The 20,893-nt window shown below is 36.5% G+C and overlaps 1 protein-coding gene across 1 annotated transcript in view; it reads left to right on the top strand.

Annotated features, from left to right (window-relative positions):
* The window catches only part of MAN1A1 (mannosidase alpha class 1A member 1), a 166,279-nt gene that overhangs the window by 95,742 nt on the left and 49,644 nt on the right, over nucleotides 1–20,893 (top strand). The window contains exon 6 of the mRNA XM_058735117.1: nucleotides 194–288. Coding sequence (XP_058591100.1) covers nucleotides 194–288 — 95 coding nt within the window. The remainder of the gene's footprint in view (nucleotides 1–193; nucleotides 289–20,893) is intronic.

Here is a 20,893-nt window from a genome sequence, read left to right as displayed (position 1 = left end):
TAGTAATAGATTCCCCACAGCACGGTGGCCCCTGGACCATTCTTGCTTTACTAGGTAATTCTATTAATTTGAGAAACTTATTTTTTCATATAAAGAAAATTTTAAAGTAGAAAAGTACTAAATGTGAGACGATAATATAACACTTTTTTGTTTTGCTTACAATAGTAGCTTACGTAACTGTTTAACTTTTCAGATATTTCGAAAGAAAGCAGTGGAACTTGGGGTAAAATTGCTACCTGCGTTTCATACTCCCTCTGGAATACCTTGGGCATTGCTGAATATAAAAAGGTAAAATTCTTCATTTTCACAACATATTTTAAGTTGGAATATTCAATTGTGGTTTAACTGGTTGGATAATTTCTTGTATGATGTCAGTGACTGATACCACTGGGAGTCTTGGCATCTGTCCTAGTGTTGGAAGCTAGCAGTTTTCCAAGCCTTAGATGGGTCCCTATCATGGGATGGTGTGACCCTAACAGAATCATCCAAGCCAAACGTGATTTGAGGTTTTCACTATTCATGGTGATGTTGAATATTGTCTCCCTGTAGATACCAAGAACATCCCATTATCTTTAAAATCATTGTCAAAGCATTTCACTTCCAAAGAATCCAAGTCCTAAGAGCACTTACTTCAATTAGGCTGCTGGCAGAGATACTGCAGAGCCAGAACCTTGGACCAATCAGATCTCCCATGTAAGGAACTGGTGTGACAGGTGGGGAGCACTTGGGACTGGCCTGCCCACAGTTGTAAGGAGGGAATGGAACTGCTCCACTGACCCAGATCAGCCCAACCTTCTCATCCCATTTGGGTGGAGAATCTTGTTATGCCAAGTCCATGGGAATTTGGCTCCAAGAAAACCTGGGCTAAACAGACTTTCTGGTATTTTCCCAGGGAGTAGTTTGAATTTTTATGATAGTTGAATAGTTTGCCAATAAACAGTCTTATCTTAAGCTGCCTTCTTAACCCCTCCTCCCCCATAAGTAATTAGTTACATACGTACCTCCTTGTGGTGGTGGTGGTGATGATGATGATAGCTATTTTATTATCATAAAATGTCAAGCTTTGTTCTAGGGTCTTTGCGTGTATCACCATATTCAATCCCACAGTGACCCAAAAAGGTCAATACCATTGTTCTCTCCATTTTACTAGTGGGACTTACACTGCAGAGAAATTAAGTAATTTGCCTAACATCATATTGTATATAAATGGTAGAGATAGAATATGTACTTAGACATTTATACACACATCAATACATTAAAAAGTTTTCTTGTTTTTAGAAATGCCAAGAGGATGTGCAGGGTGATTTGGCAGGATTAATGCACATTTATTCTAAATTACTTATTTTAGTGACTTTCTTTCCTGAAATTAATCTTAAATAGTCAGTGAAATTAATTATTTGGTTAATAAATCAGTTAAATGTGACGCTTTGTTTTCATTTGTATGTTATATATCGATACCTGACATCACACTGTACCTGTTTATAATTGTGTGTGTGTGTGTGTGTGTGTGTGTGTGTGTGTGTGTGTGTGTGTGTGTGAGGCGGGGATGTTAAGTCAGTAAGGCTGGGAGAGGGAGAGTCCACCAAAGTAGGCCATGTTAACTTGAGTTCTCTATTGTATGATGTGATATCTCAGGATCCGCTTTTCCCTTTAGAGGTCCGACAGCTCTCTCTGCCATCTTGAAGGTCATAGCATACACTGCAGGGACTCAAAGCAAGAGTGGGTGTGTGCTTGGCCTGGAGGCAGTATGGTGTTTGTTTGGAGGTCGGTGAGTTTTTTATTTGGCTCATGTAGATCACCTATAATAGGCTTCCGTATCTTTGGACTTTGTATTTATAGAAAATACTCTGACCTAGAAACGACTCTGCCACCTGAAATAAGACCTGGTTATGAAAACACTTTGCACATTTAACACTTTTTTTTCCGTACTTACCCTCTGAGAAAAAAATGATATAAGCATAATAATACACTGAGTTAAGTGGTTATCAGGAGACCTGGTTCCAGGTATTTTACAGCCACTCTGAGCGTCTTTGGAGCAATCATTTCAGCTCCCCAGGATTATTTGTAAACTGGAAGTTAGGCCACTTCAGTAGTTGCTTTGTGCACCTTTTCAGGTTTATAGGCCATTTGGAAATTCTGATGGAACATGGCCCTCTTCTCATAAAATGCACATTCCTGACTACACATATTTTTGCACAATTTCCAAAAGCTAACAGCACCATCGGAGCCCACCTAGAACCTAAGAACCCTAAGTTTAAAATACTTACGTGAATGATCTCTCCAACTTCTACTCTAAGATTCTGCAGAACTAATTTGCATTGTTTCCTGGAAGGTAATTAAATAAGGCCCTGCTAAAACTAGCAGAGAGAGGTGTGCACCTCCATCATTGCCGAAGTTCAGTCAATTACTATAAGGTGCTCATATCATTCAGTTATTTCTAGCCTCTCTCAAAATAAGCATAAGAAATTAGATTCTTTTCAAGCATATTTAATTTTACTTAGTGTTTGCTTCCAACAGCCAAGAGGCTTTTTCCTTAGTTAGAACTATCCTTCGTGTATAGTGGAGGTAGTTTTCAGTACACAAAGGAATACTTCTAAAAACTTAAATACTGAGGAATCCTCCATTATCCTCTATTGTCTATACCTCTTGAAAATTCATCAACTGGGGCATGGAGTTTTTTATAAAAGCTTATTTTGAATGTATAGTATTTTACATTAGAATTTTTTAATTTCAAAGATTACAGGAAAATGATATATGTTAAAAACTAATGTGTCATTTTATTGTATTCTCTAATGTTTTCCCGTAAAACTAGAGGAAATTAGGTGACCACCCAAGAGCTGATGGGAACACTTTTAATTTCTTCCTGGGCAATTTGTATGAAATTTTTTATTATACATTTTTTCCATTCTCAATCCCATTTACTAAATAGCACTGACTTGCCCAAATTCACAAAATAAGCCATGGCAGAATTAATAGTGATATCAATCCACTGAAATTCCTCATATCCCTTTGCGTAATCAAGTATACTCATCGAATTTCATTCTCCGTCCAGCTGTGAGGCTTGCTTATTACCTTAAAGAATATCCTCTAGGAAAAGAAGCCAGAGTTTCATATTTATCTGTAATAAGTGCCTTTCAGGATGTGCTGTTCATGCCAACCTGTGTATATGTGCTATTTCCTCTGAGTATCTGTATTTTTACAGTATGTGCCAGAGGATAAGGGACAGCTGGCATGGAGCTTCTTTTCTAGTTTTTTGACGGCTGTCACCAGTAAAATTTTCAAATTTTAAAATTTGAGGGGAAAAATATGTCTGGCAAAAACATATTTTCTTAATTATCTTCTCAGAATAAGGGAGTGTCTGTGGAATGATTCCCACAAGAAAAAAAGTGCTTGAGGGTGCTTTTTAGAATACAGTAGCTACATACTCACTGTTGACTGGCTTTAAAAATTTTGGCAATAATTACGATGGGAGAGGTATAGAATATTCTGTCTGTAATATCATAGTACTCTTGCTTCTCAATTTTAAAAATAGGGATGCTGCTCTTTGACAACACCTATATGCTAACAAAAAATGTGAACTTACTGGTGTTATGTATTCACATCCCTCTAGTATTCAGATTATTGCCTGAAGATAATTGGTTTCTTTACCTTTCTGTTGTAAGAAATAAGCATTTATTTTAGTCCCTGCTGTGATAAAGTTTCTGTACTGGGTCCTGGGAAGATTTTCTGTTTCTCTTCACTTTATTTAAAAAGACAACCGACATGATCTTTCCCTCAGGGTATTCACGGCCTGGTTGGTAAAGCAGAATATATTTTTTATATGTTACTATATTATACACTCACTCATGTAACTGATGAATGTAAACTGGTCTGTGCCAAGGAGAGATAATAAGTACTCACCGAGTTGAATTTAAAGCAAGCAGTAGTTTGAATTGAGGAGGTTTATGCATTTGGAGCCAAAACACCAATAAGCCAAAATGGCTTTCAGCATTTGTGCAAACTGAGAATAGCAGAGAATCTAAATAATTTACTCCTATTCCACATTAGGAATTCTGTCCCAAAAATCTGTTCAGAAAAAATAGATATATAATTATCTCTTTTGCTACATCTGTAATAATTCTTAATTCAAGAGCTGCTATATTATCTTGTAAGTTAATCGGAATTGTGATTTAATAGCAAGCAGTAATTTGAACAGATACCTAGGTGTCATACACAGGACCTGATTCGACTAACATACCAGCTTCACCAATACAATAGCAGAATGAAGATGTGCGTATTATATAACACCTCTGCTAAAAGGAAAGCATGGCCTTTTTAGTAGATTAGATTTTTAGTAGAACTCAATTTCTCTAATGTGAAAATGTCAAAATTTGATGTCTGATCTTATTACTGTGAACAGGAGGCCCTATGCATTCTTTTTCTCCACCCTACAGAAGAAAAATCACCTCTGTGGTTTGTAAAATCAAGCATTTCACTATTTCCATATTTCTAGGTATAATTCAAGCCTAGATAGAGTAAACTTACTAGATTTGGAGTTTTCTCCAGTGTGTTCTTAATTTAAAATAATATAGTTAATGTTCCCATTACTCATTTCTATCACAGGGCCTATAATCTGGGCATTCCTAATAATTATTCTGTCCTTCTTGATAAATGAGTTAGTTTTAGCTATATACTATTTTATCACTTGTTTCTCTTTGTGGATTTTTCCAAACTGACACTTGCCTGGTGGTTATATTAGGTTAGTGGGACTGTCTATAGCGTGTGCTTTTGTGGTGCACATCAAGGGATGTGCTGGGAAGTGACTGATCTCCGTTCCAGCTCTCATTAGTCAGCAAGGTGATGAATGAGCACAACTCCTTCACCTATTCTTATTTCCTGCTTTGTAAAACCTTATTTACTGACTGCTCTAATTATGCAACACAACAGCATATTGTATCATTAGTTACGTTGCAATTTGTATTATTATTATAATTAAATTGCAAATTGCTTTACTTTAACTGAAATGGGGCCTTAATTAAGAATACTACATAGCTTAAGGTTTTCTAATAGTGAAAGATTATCCTGTGTGAAGCATGTACTATAGTAACAAAAGGCAGTAGCCCCCTTATTGGGTTTTACTTCGGGGTGTAAATGCTTAAGTATTATTGTAGCTGGTTTCAGTAGACACAAACTATGAAAGACCATCTAATTAAGCTAAATATTTTTAAAAATATTTTCCATATATCTCCCTGTGTTTTATTTGAGAGTTGAAATATAAATGTTCACATTATTAAACTTATTAAATTTTAAGATGAAGCAAATACAATCTTAGACTTTAAGTCACAAGAATAATATTTTAAAAATCAAGAAACAAATTTTTTGAACATGAACAGATCAGACTTATTTAATGATTCACTAATATTCTGATGCAAAATGCTGAAAAAGGTTCTGTAGCAGTGATATAACCTGAGTGTAAAATCAGTGTTGTGTCTTATCTTTATCTTTTATTTATATATTTTGTGGATCTGCTAAAAATTCAAAGTTCAAGCAACCCTAGAAAAGAAGGAAGTTCCACTTTTTCCAAGCATCTTAAGCTAACCTACTCTGTTTTTATTTTTCCTGATTGAATGTTTTAATAATAACCATATTTTAAGGTTTTCATACTGACATGCACAAAGTTATCAATGTCAGACATTAGAATATCAGTACCATAGTTAAAGCTGCTGTTTATGAACATTGTCAATATAGCTCTTGGCCTTGGATAAGTCACTAAACTGAGTTACCTTCTCATAAAGTAAAATAATAATAGTAATTTTACTTATCCTGATGACCTCATAAAGTTTTTTGTGGAAATCTAATGGTTTAATTATAAAATATCATTTCGAAGTGGTGTGAAATAAATGTAAATTGAAATTATTATTAATTTTTGTTCTCAATTTTCATTATAAAATTATGTGGTGTGTATAGTATTTTATATTATAGAAAATAGCACATAACTAAAACTAATTTGGTTTTGATACTTCTTTTATAGCAGTTTTTAAGTTTTTAAGCTACTCAGTGCTTATAACCCATTCTCAAGTTTCATTTTTGAGGTCAGGAAGAGAGATGGTATTTGTAGAACCAGCTGGAAATATAGAGAGAATGTCTCCATGTAGCACATGTAGGATTGTGCTGGTTCCATACTCAAATATTTGTTATTTTTTAGAATATTTTGGAATCAGCCTATAGGTTCCAATCTCAGTTTCCTCTCTAAAATTATATTTATTGGTGAATTGTCTCCTCTAGAAATAAGAACTGCTCCATCCATAAGATTTAAGAAGTGTGTGAGGCAATAAAAGGCAATGGTCTTTTCCCATGCCCCACATATTAGATAGTGTTTAATTAATATGGCATAAACCTGGTCCATAAGAAGGTATGTGCACTCTTGCTGTAAATATCTGTAGATCCCTCCTTCCTAATTCTTAGGCTGTCTCACTTCTACTGAGGGTCTGACTGCTATGGTTACTTTCAGTGATTCTCAACCTTTCCAGTGCTTTAGAATAACTAGGGCATTTAAAAATACATATTTTTTGCTGCCTCCCTGTCCCCAGGTCTGTTTCATTTGGCTTGGAGTATGGTCTTGGCATTTTTCAAATCTCCTCAGCTATTCCAATGTTCACCTGGGGTTGAAAATCACTGCATTAAGTCTAGTGTTTATATGCTGAGAATAGCTTCATTTCTCTTCTCAATTACCTTTGAAAACATGTCCCTGCCCAATTGATGGTCAGTTTAACTTCTGAAATATAGAAATATTAGAAAATTGGTATGAAAATACCCAGCTTTAATAGAATAGTAGTTCTCAAATTTTAGAGTGTATAAGAATTGCCTGGAGAGTTTGTTAAAAACAAATATTGTTGGCTGCCCCCTAAGAGTTTCTGACTGGACAGGTTTTTGGTAAGTCTCAATAATTTGCATTTCTACCCAGATCCAGCTGATGCAGAGGCTGATGCTACCAATGCTGCTGATGCTCAAGGACCATACTTTGAGAACCATCATAATATAAGAAATGAGCCATAAGAGCTAGTTAGTTTCTTAAATCTCAGAGCTGCTCACTGAAGCCCCCAACTCCAAACATCCTTGAGGGGTGAGGAGTGGTGGGGGAGAGGGGAGGGAGGATTCTGTTTCTATGACTAGTTTATTTTGTTAATAATTACCCAACTCTTTCAATTAATTCTAAGCAGTTTATTGCCTCTCCTGGAAAGCACTGATTCCAGACATTAATTACCCCCAACAAAAGTTTACATGTTTTTTCCCTTGCACTATTATTATTTTTTTTAATTCAGTAAGACTAGAAAGCAAATGTTGGTCCATTTTAGCATAGAGGGGGAAAAAAAAAAAAACATTTTCAATGAAGGACTTCGGAGTAACATAGAAAGGAGAGCCATTTGTGTAAAAGCCATTCCTATGGCTCAGGCAAAGCAACTTTATTTTAAGCAGCTGGTGACCTGGTCCTATACCTGAGGGCATTCCAGAGCCCAAGAAGCTATGATCATCCTCCAATCAGAAGAGGAGGAGGGAACCCAGGCTTCTTCTGGATCATTTAATTCTCTCGCCAAGCGTCAGATCACTATATCTGTGCCAAGCATTCCATAGCTTGACCAAACTAAAGGCATTTATTTATTGCAAGTGGAAAATAAGGATAGCAACACTTAATTTAAAGGCACTTTGTGTATATCCTCCTTTATTGGGACATAAGGGACAAGAAATTCTGAATAAAGGATGCTTTGCTATTCCTTAGTCATGCGTTGTGAGGCAGTAAGAATTTCAAGAACCTAATGGTGTCTGAACTGTTCCATTTCTTCCCACTCCTCTGGCCATAATTGAAGTTAATACCCAGGTAAATGAGGTTTTCAGTGTCTTTTATTCCCTGGAGGAAGGAGCAGACCATATCTGTCTTTGCACACAGCCTCTAACAGTCCTCATTACTTCTCTACACCACCCCACCCTCTTGCTTCATGAATTCCCGTCTGCCACAGACCACTTCTGCTGCGCTTCGGTGGGGCAGTGGCAGAAAGTTGACATGTGAATGGAGTAAACTGGCTGATGTTTTATTCAACCATGGATTAGATGCTGAAAAAATGTGTGGGTTTTTTTTTTTTTTTCTGTATTTCCTGAAGTGCCCACACTTAAAGCTAAATTACAACATATGAGTAATTAAAGTGCAAAAATTTATCAAAGGTGATGTGTAGGCAATTGAGAGGCAATCTACCCCAAGAGGGCTGCTTAAATCCCTTAAAAAATGGCTTGTGGTATGTGGGAAGGCTGGTAAGAGGCCTTCCTCACTATTCAGTTCTTGGCAGATAGATCCTTGGTACAAAATGCATGGAACTGGATTGTTAAATATGACCACTACTTCCCCCCACAGCATCCCACTGTTGAAGCAGTTAACTCCCCAGGACAATTTTAAGGACAATTATAGTTATTTGAATGCAACAAACTCAAAGTGGCTTTCATCTCAAGTTTTTCAAATGCTCAGAACTAGTATTTTAGGGATTCAGCTTTGTGCACTGTATTCACACAATTGGTGGCAAATCAGACTTGGCAATTGGAAATGTATTCTGTGTACAGGACTTAAATTAGGAACAAGTCAGAACACATAATTCATACAGTGCCTTTACAGGTCAGCAGTGGAATAATCTTTTCAAGGAGCCTGCTATCCCAGATTTTTAATGAAGCAGCAATCAATTTTCCTGTGATTAATCTCAAGACCAGGCTCATGTTTTTAGTGTGGGGCAAACCTTTCAAATATCTAATTAATAAAGTTTAATTTAAAAGTTTGTGAAATCGTTTGATTAGATGTTTGGAAATCAGCCTAGGTATCAAAGCAATTTCTCAGCCCTTATTATTGTTAATCATTGTAAATATTCAACTAACTATATTGAATCTTTGGGAATTGGAAGGTCAATATAAAATATTTATACTACAGCCAATAATTTTTAAAAGCCTTACACTCTCAGTGGGTATATTAACCACTCCATGTTTTCTGCTCATGCAGTAGTGGTTGTAGTTGATCTGTTCTAAAAAGTGGGATGAACAGTAATTGATTGCTGTCTCTTTTATTAACTAGAAAAAGAAAAGTGATGGAGCAATAATAAGAATTAATTGTAATTTACTAATCTGGAAATTAATGTGCAGCTGGGCATGAGTACAAGCAATGCAATTTGGTGATTTAGCAATCATGACAAATTATCTTCATCTGTAAGGTAGAGAGTTGCTAGCATTTCTTTATTTGATTTTTAGTAACAGACCTAGTTTTAGGAAGACCTTATATGAAGGCTCATATTGCCCTTTTATCCTGGAAATGTCAGTTGGAGTTTAGCATTATTAATTAGGTCTCACTTTCCCTCTTTGTCATGTCATGCTATAGTTTTTATGGAACATTTGTACAAAACAGTGATTACTGGTAATTGACCTGCATATGTTGAATAATCTTAAGATGCTACTGAAGGTTTAATGTACCTTGTAAATTGAGAGGCTTCCAATTAAGTTGAGTTCTTAAGATAATCACTTTCAAAACTAATCAAGTAATAGGACATTAGTAAAGCTCTTATTGACTTAATTGTGACAAATTAATAAACAGACCCAGTGCAATTACTATAATGGTTCTGTCAGTGAGCAGTTTTCCAAAACTTAAGCGTAAATCTATTCTACCCCCTGGAAGTACAATAAAAGTTACATAAACCATTTTAAGGTGGATATCATTTCTAATAGCTGTGTGTGAGTACAGTGTAGTGTCGTGTCACTTCCTTTTTAAATATGACTGCATTTATTGCAGAGGCCAGTGAATCTGCTTGCTAAACCCTTAAAGCATATGATTTTATAAGAGATCTTCTGTATGCCTTGAACAAAATGATTACACATTCTTGGGTTCTCCCATCTTTATTCTTCTATGCCTGTGCCCTTGGGGTTGGTGCCCTCTCTCCTTGGAGAGCCATAGAATGTCCTGTCCTAATCTCAGTCCCCAAGAGCTGTCAGCATAGTGCCTTTTTATACCTAGTTGGCACTCTGCAAATGGACTTTGGGAAATAAATGAATTATGAATTACAGATTTGCCATAATTTTTTAATATCTGACAGTGCCAATTTCTATGACTTTGCTGATTGCATTTAAGAAAATGGCATCAGAAAGAACGGGAATAGAAGTCCTGCTTCCACTAATTTAAGAATAGTGTGACAAATATAAATATCTCTCCAAGAGCACCAAACTATGTGTTTAAAATGCTGCATTTTACTGAATATGACTCTATTAAAAAATAACATGATCACATATCTTCTTTCTCCAAGCTTTGATTTTCTCATTTGTTAAAGTAGAATTAATAAATTGTATCAGTTTTCCTGAGATGATGTTTATGACAGAATGCAGAAATTCAAGAAGTCAGGCGTCTTTTAGATCCATAAGTGGGGATCACTATGGAATTTCAGGATCCTGAAATCATCATGGTAGACATCCATACCACCCATCCATACTACCTGTGTTTAAGTTAGACCTTAGCACAGAAGAATGGACTTTCATGTAAAGAAGTGTGTGCATACGTGCGTGTGCGTATAATAGGTATACACACATTTGTAATTCTAACATGACTCTCGTGTTCAGTTTGTAACTCATGATCTTCCTCAAACAAGGGAAGCATTGTAGAGACCTCATAGTAATTGTCATTATCTGGAACAACAAAGGGAAGTCAAGTACCCAATTTAACTACACGGCTGAAGAAGGATTGTTTTTAAATTACTGTAATAACCTAAAATAAGGATTGCAGTAAGGACTAAAATTGCGGTGATTTCATTAATTGTGAGGCATTAAAATAGTGGTTCCGGAACTTAATAGGAAAAAATTCATGTTAACATCGTATAAATGCAGCACTTTTAACCATTTGTTTACATGCAATTACTGTAGCTGATCACATGATGGAATTTGCAGCCCACTATTATATCAGCACCATAAGCCCATGGTTTTTAAGCTTTTTTGCCCTCTTATCAATGAGATATTTTTGAGCACTCACCCAGAACATGTACTCTTATTTGTAAATTATGTATATATGGACCGCTGTATTAGTATGTCCTATACATCTGCAAACACTCAAAAAGTAGAATTGTAAAGGATAAGAAGTAGATGAGGAAATAAAGTATTTTAGTAAGAAATGAGTGTTGGGGCACCTGGGTGGCTCAGTCGGTTAAGCATTCGACTCTTGATTTTGGCTCAGGTCGTGATCTCACGGATTCATGAGTTCAAGCCTCACCACACTACCTCCATTAGGCTAAACACTGACAGCTTGAAGCCTGCTGGGGATTCCCTGTCTCCCTCTGTCTATCCCTCGCCTGCTCACACTCATTGGCGCACTCACACGTGCGTACCCTGCCTCAAATATAAATAAACTTTTTTTTTTTTTAAAGGAGTACATGAGGGGTGCCTGGGTGGCGCAGTCGGTTAAGCGTCCGACTTCAGCCAGGTCACGATCTCGCGGTCCGTGAGTTCGAGCCCCGCGTCAGGCTCTGGGCTGATGGCTCAGAGCCTGGATCCTGTTTCCGATTCTGTGTCTCCCTCTCTCTCTGCCCCTCCCCCGTTCATGCTCTGTCTCTCTCTGTCCCAAAAATAAATAAACGTTGAAAAAAAATAAAATAAAATAAAAAATAACAGGAGTACATGAATGATCATTTTAGACAGTGTAGTGTGATTTTATTTTTCATTTCAGTTTAAGGCTTATGATACAGTGAGTGTTTCAAAGGTCCCATTCTGTTTTCCTTATTTCAAAATTTGGTTTTAACTCTGTCCAGAAGGAAAAGGTAGCAAAGTTGTATTGGTGAGAGAAGTGTGGCACTGGCTGACTTTCCTAAAACATGATGTTTGCATTAAATCCCATCCTTTGGTTATGCAAAGAATATTCTTGTAATTGTGCCAAGAAATGTCAGTCTTTCCTGATATCATCCTTTGTTCTTGCAAAGTAAAAGAAACAAAAACCTCTGGAACTCTTCCTTTAGAAGATTTTAAAGCAGAATAAAAACTTCCATTCTTAAGTTTGATACAAATATGAGTTGTGAGGTGAGCCACTTCCAGAAATATTTTCAGGAATGTCCAATTTCAAAATAATCTTTCCTTAGAGTTCTTTTCAAATTCAGAGTTGATCCATGTTAACTTGTTACTTTTATTTTCAAGTTGTAGAATAAGTGTGTTGTTTTCTTCCTGTTTCTTCTTTTTCTTGTAGTCCTTCTTCTCTTTCTCCTGCTCCTCCTCCTTCTCCTCCTCGGCTTCTTTAAATCATCTCATAGGTAGCATACTACTGACAGGTAGTATGTCCCAGTAAACATGAGCAAATAAAGACCATTTTCTTTTTCTGAAAGGTCAACTCTTGATTAAATTCTTTGCTTCAAGATAATCATAAAATCTCTGTTTGTTGCAAAATATTTTCGTGGTCACTCCCCATCTCTTTACGAAGTATTGTAATAGAATTACTCTGCTGTGTAAGGTCTTGGATGTTAAAATTAACTGCATCAGTGACATTCTATAGCTCATAAACCATAATACATCAGAAGTCACTGACTGCTGTAAAACAAGTGAGGTACCCTGCTGACCTCTTCTCACTGTGTAGTCTCTGCAGAATCATCACGGGGCTATCTTGTATGGAGCTTTTTACAAGAAGCACCAAGGGAGGGGAGCAGTGAATATCGGAATATTTAATTTGATAAAGCTTTTTTTTTTCCTTTCAGATAAAAAATTTAGAAATAGCAGCTTTGATAGTTTCTTCCTGCACTCTAATTAAGAGTCTTGCATTCTGCTTCAAAGGCTACTGCCATAAACAATAAATATCTGAATGTCGTTTACCTTTGTCAAGCCCAGACCAGTGTCTTATCGTTTGGCAGTTTATAATGGGCATATTGTCTCATTATATTAAGTGGACTTTGATCCTGTGTAGGTTACTCTTGAGAATATTTTTTAAATTGGTTTCAAGGGAAGTTCTAAATTACTTTTAACCAGCTCTAAATATTATAAGGGTAAATAATCCTGTGGCACATTCTCCTTTATTTGTATTAATTTTCTCCACTTTAAAGTGGGTCAGCTGTGGAAGTGTGCCTGAAAAGATTGTTAATTATATCAAGAACTTTTCTAAGGTGAGTTATTGGTTTTAATATGAAACAGGTCAGAAAGTGCTTGAAGACATTAATATTTAATATTGATTGAGTAAGCAATAAAATGGCTGAGGGTACCAGTCTGCACTGGAAGAGTCATATTTTTAAATGGAGGCATATTTGGTGCTAATATCCAAAACTTTTGTTAGATTCAAAAGGTTTCAGATTACAGAATTTGCTAATTTGAGTTTCTGAGTCCCATGACCAAGAGAGTAATGATTTCATGTTTATATTTGAAAAAGAAGTTTCAAACCTGGGATTTGTAGGGTAAGTATAAGCTCTATATAGAATAATCTATAAAAATAATAAATAAATTTGTGTTTTGAGTTTTTCTGAAGACAGTAAAACCTAGGTCTCTTCAAACAAAAGGTGCTACAAAATATATTTATTATTGTGTTCATCCTGAGGAAAAGAGTGTAAAGGGGAGGAAATGGGAAGCAAGAGGAGTTATGCGTGTACAAGTACCTACAGTACAAGCTATAGGTAAACAGACAAGCAAATATCAATGCCTCATGCTTCTGCCATTCTCTGTAGCCTACAGAGGAATTCCAAATATAGGTATGTTTTAAAGTTTTGTTAATTTGATTTAATCTAGTCTGGCACAGATATAAATATCCAATTCTGTAATTTGAATGTCCTTTTGAAATCATTTGGAGCTATTGGAACTAAAGAAAACTTTTATGCTCTGACATAAAAGTATTCTGTTATTAAGTCCTAAATTTGTACCTGAATCATTGGAATCCCATTCTTTCCCCTTTCCTTAAAAAGAGTCTTCAGGGGCGCCTGGGTGGCTCGGTTGGCTAAATATCCAACTTCGGCTGAGGTCATGATCTCATGACTTCTGAGTTCCAGCCCTACATCGGGCTCTGTGCTGACAGCTCAGAGCCTGGAGCCTGCTTTGCATTCTGTGTTTCCCTCTCTCTCTGCCTCTCCCGCACTCATGCTCCATCTCTGTCTCTCAAAAATAAATGAACATTAAAAAAAATTTTTTTAAAAGAGTCTTCAGTGGTAGCACTTGTATTCTTGAATGTACCCCCTTGTCCTTCTCCCAGGACCTTCTTTCCTGGGCCCCTTCCCCTCTCTGGCCCTTCCATCCTTTTACTTTTTTGCTGATACTTCATCCATAATGTTTCCCTTCTTTATTTATTTCTGGTCCTTCTCTTCCTTCTTCCACTCGGGCCCTCACCATCACTTATTTCAACCATTGCAATAACTTTTAACGTTGTCTTGCCACCAGTTTCCCAAGACATCTTCCAAAGTTCCACACTGTTGGAATGTTTTTAAAATGGAAATTTTAGGGACGCCTGGGTGACTCAGTCGATTAAGCAGCCGACTTCAGCTCAGGTCACGATCTCGCGGTCCATGAGTTCGAGCCCCGCGTCGGGCTCTGTGCTGACCGCTCAGAGCCTGGAGCCTGTTTCAGATTCTGTGTCTCCCTCTTTCTGACCCTCCCCCATTCATGCTCTGTCTCTCTCTGTCTCAAAAATAAATAAACATTAAAAAAATAAATAATAAATAAATAAATAAATAAATAAATAAATAAATAAATAAAATGGAAATGTTATCATGTCACTTCCTTGTGTCTTCTTCTTTAGTGGTTATTCACTACCTTAAGTATAAAATCAAAATTAGCCAAAAAGATGCTCTATGATCTATATTTCTGTTGTACAAGCTGTAGAATTTCTCAACTGTGACATGGCTATTCTTTCCTCTGTGTATTTACATTATCTCTGTCTGGAACAAGTTTCCCTGTGTCCCTTTCCCTTTAAGACATGGCAGGGACAGCACCACTTGCAGGAAGCTTTCCTTATTTCTCCCTGCATCTGTGGCATCTGTGTTGCCCAGCACCCCACGCTGCCCTGATGGAACAGCCTTACTTGTCTCTGTCATCCCAGGCTGGGAATGCTCTTGTGGTGACAGGTGAGTGGCAAGTGTCCAGGTCCTTCTTCGGGGCACAGATGAAGAGTTCCAAAAGATGCTGGGAAACATAATTACCTTCAGGCAAGCAGTAAAGAGTGCAGCTATAAGCAAGACAAGGGTGCTAGAGACACACAGTTTGGTGTGAGCTTGACTACATGACACAGACAGTTCACATGGGGAGTAGCTGTTTTCGTCTCTGCCTTCTAGTCTTCACTGTCTGCACGGAGGTAGGTGTAGGTATATATGAGTGGATCAACAATTGAGGCTAACTCTGTTGCCTTTTTCAAACCCTTTGCATGCAGATACGTCCAGAGTCCCCCTAGATTTTAAAAGGCAGTAGCCACCCCTTAATCCAGATCTGTAGCCCAGCCTTCACTACAGAATTTAATCCCTATATCCTACTGAGTGCCAGATCGTTCCTCCGCTAATCTGTCAAAAATTGTCTGCAGTATTTTAATCCCCAAAGGAGTTCCCCTTCCAGACCTCTTGTTCTACCAATAACCTCATTCCAAACATCCTGAAGTCTTTAAATACTTATCCCTGATGGCTAGTCTGTCATCAGATCATGTTTACTTCATTTCCATAGTATTATTGACACCTCTTACAACCAAGTTTCTTTCCCATTTTCTTCATCACCCAGTTCTAGGCCCCCAATGGTTCCATTCTGAGATAGAACAGTAGCTTTGGAAAAAGCCTCCCTGCAGACGATTTCTCTTCCAACTTGACTGTATTCATATATGTATGAATATGTGATATATATGTGAGATATATGATATATGTGATATATATGTCATATATATATGATATATATCACAAATAGGTGATATAGATATATATATTACAACTAGAGTCATCTCCTCAAAATACATTATCCTTCTGCTCTTCACACATTCTCCCTTAATCTAGAATCTTTAATAGCTTCCCCAAAGCTGTAGTGCTTTTCTTCAGAGGCACTGTGCTCTCAAACCCCCACATTCATGCATATATAGCCCCTTGTCCTAAGCAGACCCTTTAACCACCAAAAAATTCTGCTATCTTCAAAGGTCCAATTGTGTCACCTGTTCTCAAAGATTTCTTCAATTTCTTTCTCTCTGCCTTGTCCCTTCCCCACCCTGGGCACGTTTAATGACCTTCCTTTTCTTGTTCTCTTAACACTTTGTTTCCTATTGCAGATAAAAGCTATTTCATTGAGTTGTGGGACTTCAAAAAGTTCTGCATAACTGTGTTGAATGCATGGAGATGAAAGCTTCTGGGTGAATTAAAAAAATAGTATCAATTATTTTTCCACTACAACAAAAAACAATGCATCCAGGTACAAGTGGAAATAGTATCTTTTTGGTAAATCCCCATTCTGTAAATAAGGCATTAATTATTTAGTGAAAATAATGAGGCATCCTTTTACAAATTGGTATTTCACCATTTGCTGTTTTTCTGTTTTACATAGCTAGATAAGAGATTAAGGCTTTCCCATTATCTCAACCTTAAAAACTGGTGTACCAATTCCCATTATTTATCTAAATACTGTTTAGATTCTCTTCTTCTGGCATGATAAAAAAAAAAAAACCAAGACTTCCAAATATATGAATAATAAGAAAGATTTAAATTAGAGGCACCTAAGTGGCTCATTGGTTGAGCATCAGTCTTTGGCTCAAGTCATCATGTCTCACAGTTTGTGAGTTCGAGCCCCACATCAGGCTCCACGCTGATGGTGCAAAGTCTGCTTGGGATTCTCTCTCCCTCCTTCTCCACTGCCACCTCCATGCTTGCTCTCTCTTAAAATAAAGAAATTTAAAAAAAAGATTTAAATTATACCTGGATACTTTAAGGAGTGGAAGAAGAATGGAATGAAAGAGGATGTTTTGTTCAGGTAGGCTTATTTTCAAAGTGGGAGATACCACTTTGGAACAACATCCCTCACAATCTTCTAGTATGAAAGCATTGTAATTAGAGGATGAAGTAGAAAATAAGTCCTATTAAGAATGTATGCATGAGATCTTTAGTCCAGTGAGTCTGGAATGATAAAAGTGGAGTATCACAGTGCACTGTGGCAAATATTCCCCATTAATCACTGACCTGCTGCCCAGACAGTGATCCAGAAATTCAGTTCTCTTGTCTTTGCCTTTTAAACTCTAGGTAGATCCCTTCATGTGAAAATCTTTCTAGACTCAGGAAGATAGTTCTAACACTCAGGGAACTTTACCCAGTCATAGTCTACTTCTCCAACATTTTGATAAGCGGTTTCAAGGGTTAATGACAGGGTAAAATAAGTTTCAGTAATGCTTTGGCAAGACAAGAAAGCAGCATGCTCACGTATAGAACAACATAGAATGGTATAATCAGCAGAAAGACCCTGTGGTCCAAGATACATTCTTGCCATTATTACCTGAGATCCAGTTTTATATTTTATATAAAACTGTAGTTACAGTTATATAGAATTGGGGTGAGCACTGGACAGAGAAACTGCTCGGGGAAAGTAGTTGGGTGAATTAGACCAGTGTTCTGATTGCAACGGCTAAAGGAAACCTGCCCATTTATTAAAGGAACCTGTTCATTTATTCAGCAGACAGCAGACAAACATATACAGATTCTCTTCCTCATGATTTTCTTAGAAACATTTTCTCTAGCTTGGTTTATTGTGAGAGTACAGTATATAGTACATATAACATGCAAAATATGTGTTAACCAATTGCTTATGTTATCGGTGAAGCTTCTAGTCAACAGCAGGTTAAGTTTTTGAGGAGTCAAAAGTTATATGAGGATTTTCAACTGTGTTGTGGAGGTCAGTGCTCCTAACCCCCATGTTGTTCAAGGGTCAGCTGTATATTAAAGAAAACCCTAAGTCAATATCACAATATCATGATATTATTAGTGTGACTCTTTTTTTACCAAAGCTTTGGATTCATTGTAAACACATGAAACACCTGTAGGGTTAGAATGAAGTTAATCAGATTCTTTGTTCTTGCACTAAAGGTAAAACTGTCTTCGATTAAGTTATCAAGGAATAAGTATGCTGGAGAAGAATCAATAAATAATTACCACAAAGCTGCATGACAGGAGTCTCTCCAAACTAGGTCACTTTCACAAGTCTGATAAGTTTAACATTCCAACGTTGTTCAACTTTCCACTGAATATGTTAAACTAAAAGCTAGAAAATCGAGCATGTTTTTCTAGTCTCCTTTTTCACTCCAATAGTTATTTTCACATATCTAGAAAAACTTTGGTTTGCTAAGGATTTAAAAGTGTAGAGCAATGAATCCTATGGGTGTATATCTCAATAATGACAAGTTTTCTTATAATTCCAATAAATAAATTAATCTTTCCTAAATACTTTCAACAAATGTTAGTTTTTTCTGATTGTAGAATTTTAATCCAGTATAAACAATTCTCATTTTTGAAGAGACAACAATGAAATAAATTTTTGTGCTATTTTTTTTCAACGTTTTTTTTTTTTATTTATTTATTTTTGGGACAGAGAGAGACAGAGCATGAACGGGGGAGGGGCAGAGAGAGAGGGAGACACAGAATCGGAAACAGGCTCCAGGCTCTGAGCCATCAGCCCAGAGCCTGACGCGGGGCTCGAACTCACGGACCGCGAGATCGTGACCTGGCTGAAGTCGGACGCTTAACCAACTGCACCACCCAGGCGCCCCTGTGCTATTTTTTTCTTTCATCAAATTTATTGAGGCATAATTTACATGCAAAAATGCATAAATTTTGAAGGTAAATTTCAATGAATTTTGACAAACATACACCCATGTATCCAGCACTACAATCAAGATGTATAACACATCATCACCCACAAGACTTTCCATGTGACCCTTGCAGTCATTCACTCACCCCTTACCTGACCCCCAGGCAGTCAATCACTGATATGTTGCTGTCACTATAAATAGGTTTGGCCCTTGCTAGAATTTTATACAAAGGGAATCATATCGTATTTGCTTTTTTCTGCCTGGTTTCTTTCATACCACTGAGTAGTATTTCATTGTATGGATATACCATAGTTTTTCCATTCTCCTGTTTATGGACATTTGTGTTATTTCCAATTTTTGGTGATCATGAACAAAGCTGCTTTTGAAAGTTCACGAGCAAGTCTTTATGTGAACATTTTATGTATTAATTTGTAAGTTCATGAGCAAGTCTTTATGTAGCATTTTATGTATCAATTTCTCTGAGGTAAGTACTTACAAGTAGAATTGTTGAGTCTCATCAACTTTTTTCCAGTCTTTCCAAGTGTGTTTTATACAGCCTCAGAAGATAAAGTGTCTAACATGTTTTCTTCTAGGGAAGTGGACAGTTTGGGTTTGTATTATTTTATTTTGTTGCCATCCAAGTTAATAAAGATAATATCCCCTTCTGGATCAAAAGTTGGGCAAGTTTGTCAGCAGTTCCTTTAAAAGATTAAGGTTTCCTAGACTGTAATGCAAACCAACTGCATGTGCAGTGTCTACCCAGGCCACCATTCCTCGTCTCTGTGTGAAAGGGGACAAGAGGAACTGATGCAAATATGGAGCTCATGCTGTCTGCTCTTCCTTTTTTTCTCCTTGTCTGTATTATTGTATACATTTTTAAATTTTCTTTTTATTTTGGTCTAGGTAACATACAGTATTAGTTTCAGATGTACAATGTAGTGTTACATATATGTGCATATATATGGGTATATATGCATATATATGTAATAGATTTAGGTATGTATATAGATATATAGATTTGCTCTAAGGATTGTAATCTACTTAGAATTTATATTGCATTTCAGGTAAAATACAGAAATTTTTCAACAGTATCATTCTTTTTGAAAAAAATGCAGATAGATATAGACAGACATAGATAGATAGATATATAGATAGACTGACTGACCTTACATTTACCTCCATAATTTGCCATTTCCAATGCCCTTATCTTCCTTCTTCTAGATCTCAGTTTCCATTCACAATCATTCCCTTCAGGCTGAGTAGATTCTTCTAGTATTTCTTTTACTGCAGTTCAGCTGGCAACAAATGAACTCAGTCTTTTGCTTATCTGAAAATACCTATTTCCCTTTCCTCTTTGGAGTAAGGTTTCATCAGAAATGGAATTTTTAGTTTTCAGATTTTTTTATTAACGTTTTGAATATGTAATTCTTGTATGTTATGGCCTAGATTGTTTCTGTAAGAAGGCAGTCATTGTGTTATTGCTGTTTCTGTGTAAATGATTTGTTCATTTTCTGCCTGCTTTCAAAATGTTTTCATTATCTTTGGCCAGCAGAAATTTGACTCTGATGTACCTAACAAGGAATAGTTTTCTTCGTATTTATCCTGGAGTTTACTGAGTTTTTAAGATTAATACCTCCATGCTTTTCACAAAATTTGGGAAGTTTTCAGCTGTTGTTTCTTCAGATATTTTTTTCTTTTCTTCTTTCTCTCTTTCTAGGACTACAGTTACATTCTGTTGGACTTCTAAATGTTAGTCTACAGGACTCCAAAGCTCTGTTCATTTATATTTATCCTATTTTTGCTCTGTTCTTCAGATATGATAATTTTATTGATATCTTCAAGTTTGCTGTTCCTTCTGCCCATCCTGTTGGCAAGTTTCCCTTTAATTTTTTTTTCAAATTAAGTTTCGATTCTGTTTTGTTTTTTTGTGTGTTTTTTTTTTAATCCAGGTTAGTTAATATATAGTATAAAAATGATTTCAGGAATAGAATTAAGTGATTAATCACTTATATATAACACCCTGTGCTCATCCCAACAAGTGCCCTCCTTAATGTCCATCACCCATTTAGCCCATCCCCCGACTCACCTCCCCTCTATCAACCCCGAGTTTGTTCTCTGTATTTAAGAGTCTCTTGTGGTTTG

Source organism: Neofelis nebulosa, chromosome 6 (assembly GCF_028018385.1).
Source record: "Neofelis nebulosa isolate mNeoNeb1 chromosome 6, mNeoNeb1.pri, whole genome shotgun sequence".
NCBI lineage: Eukaryota > Metazoa > Chordata > Mammalia > Carnivora > Felidae > Neofelis > Neofelis nebulosa.
Note: the sequence above shows the minus strand (reverse complement) of the source record. Positions and strands in the feature narration are given on the sequence as shown.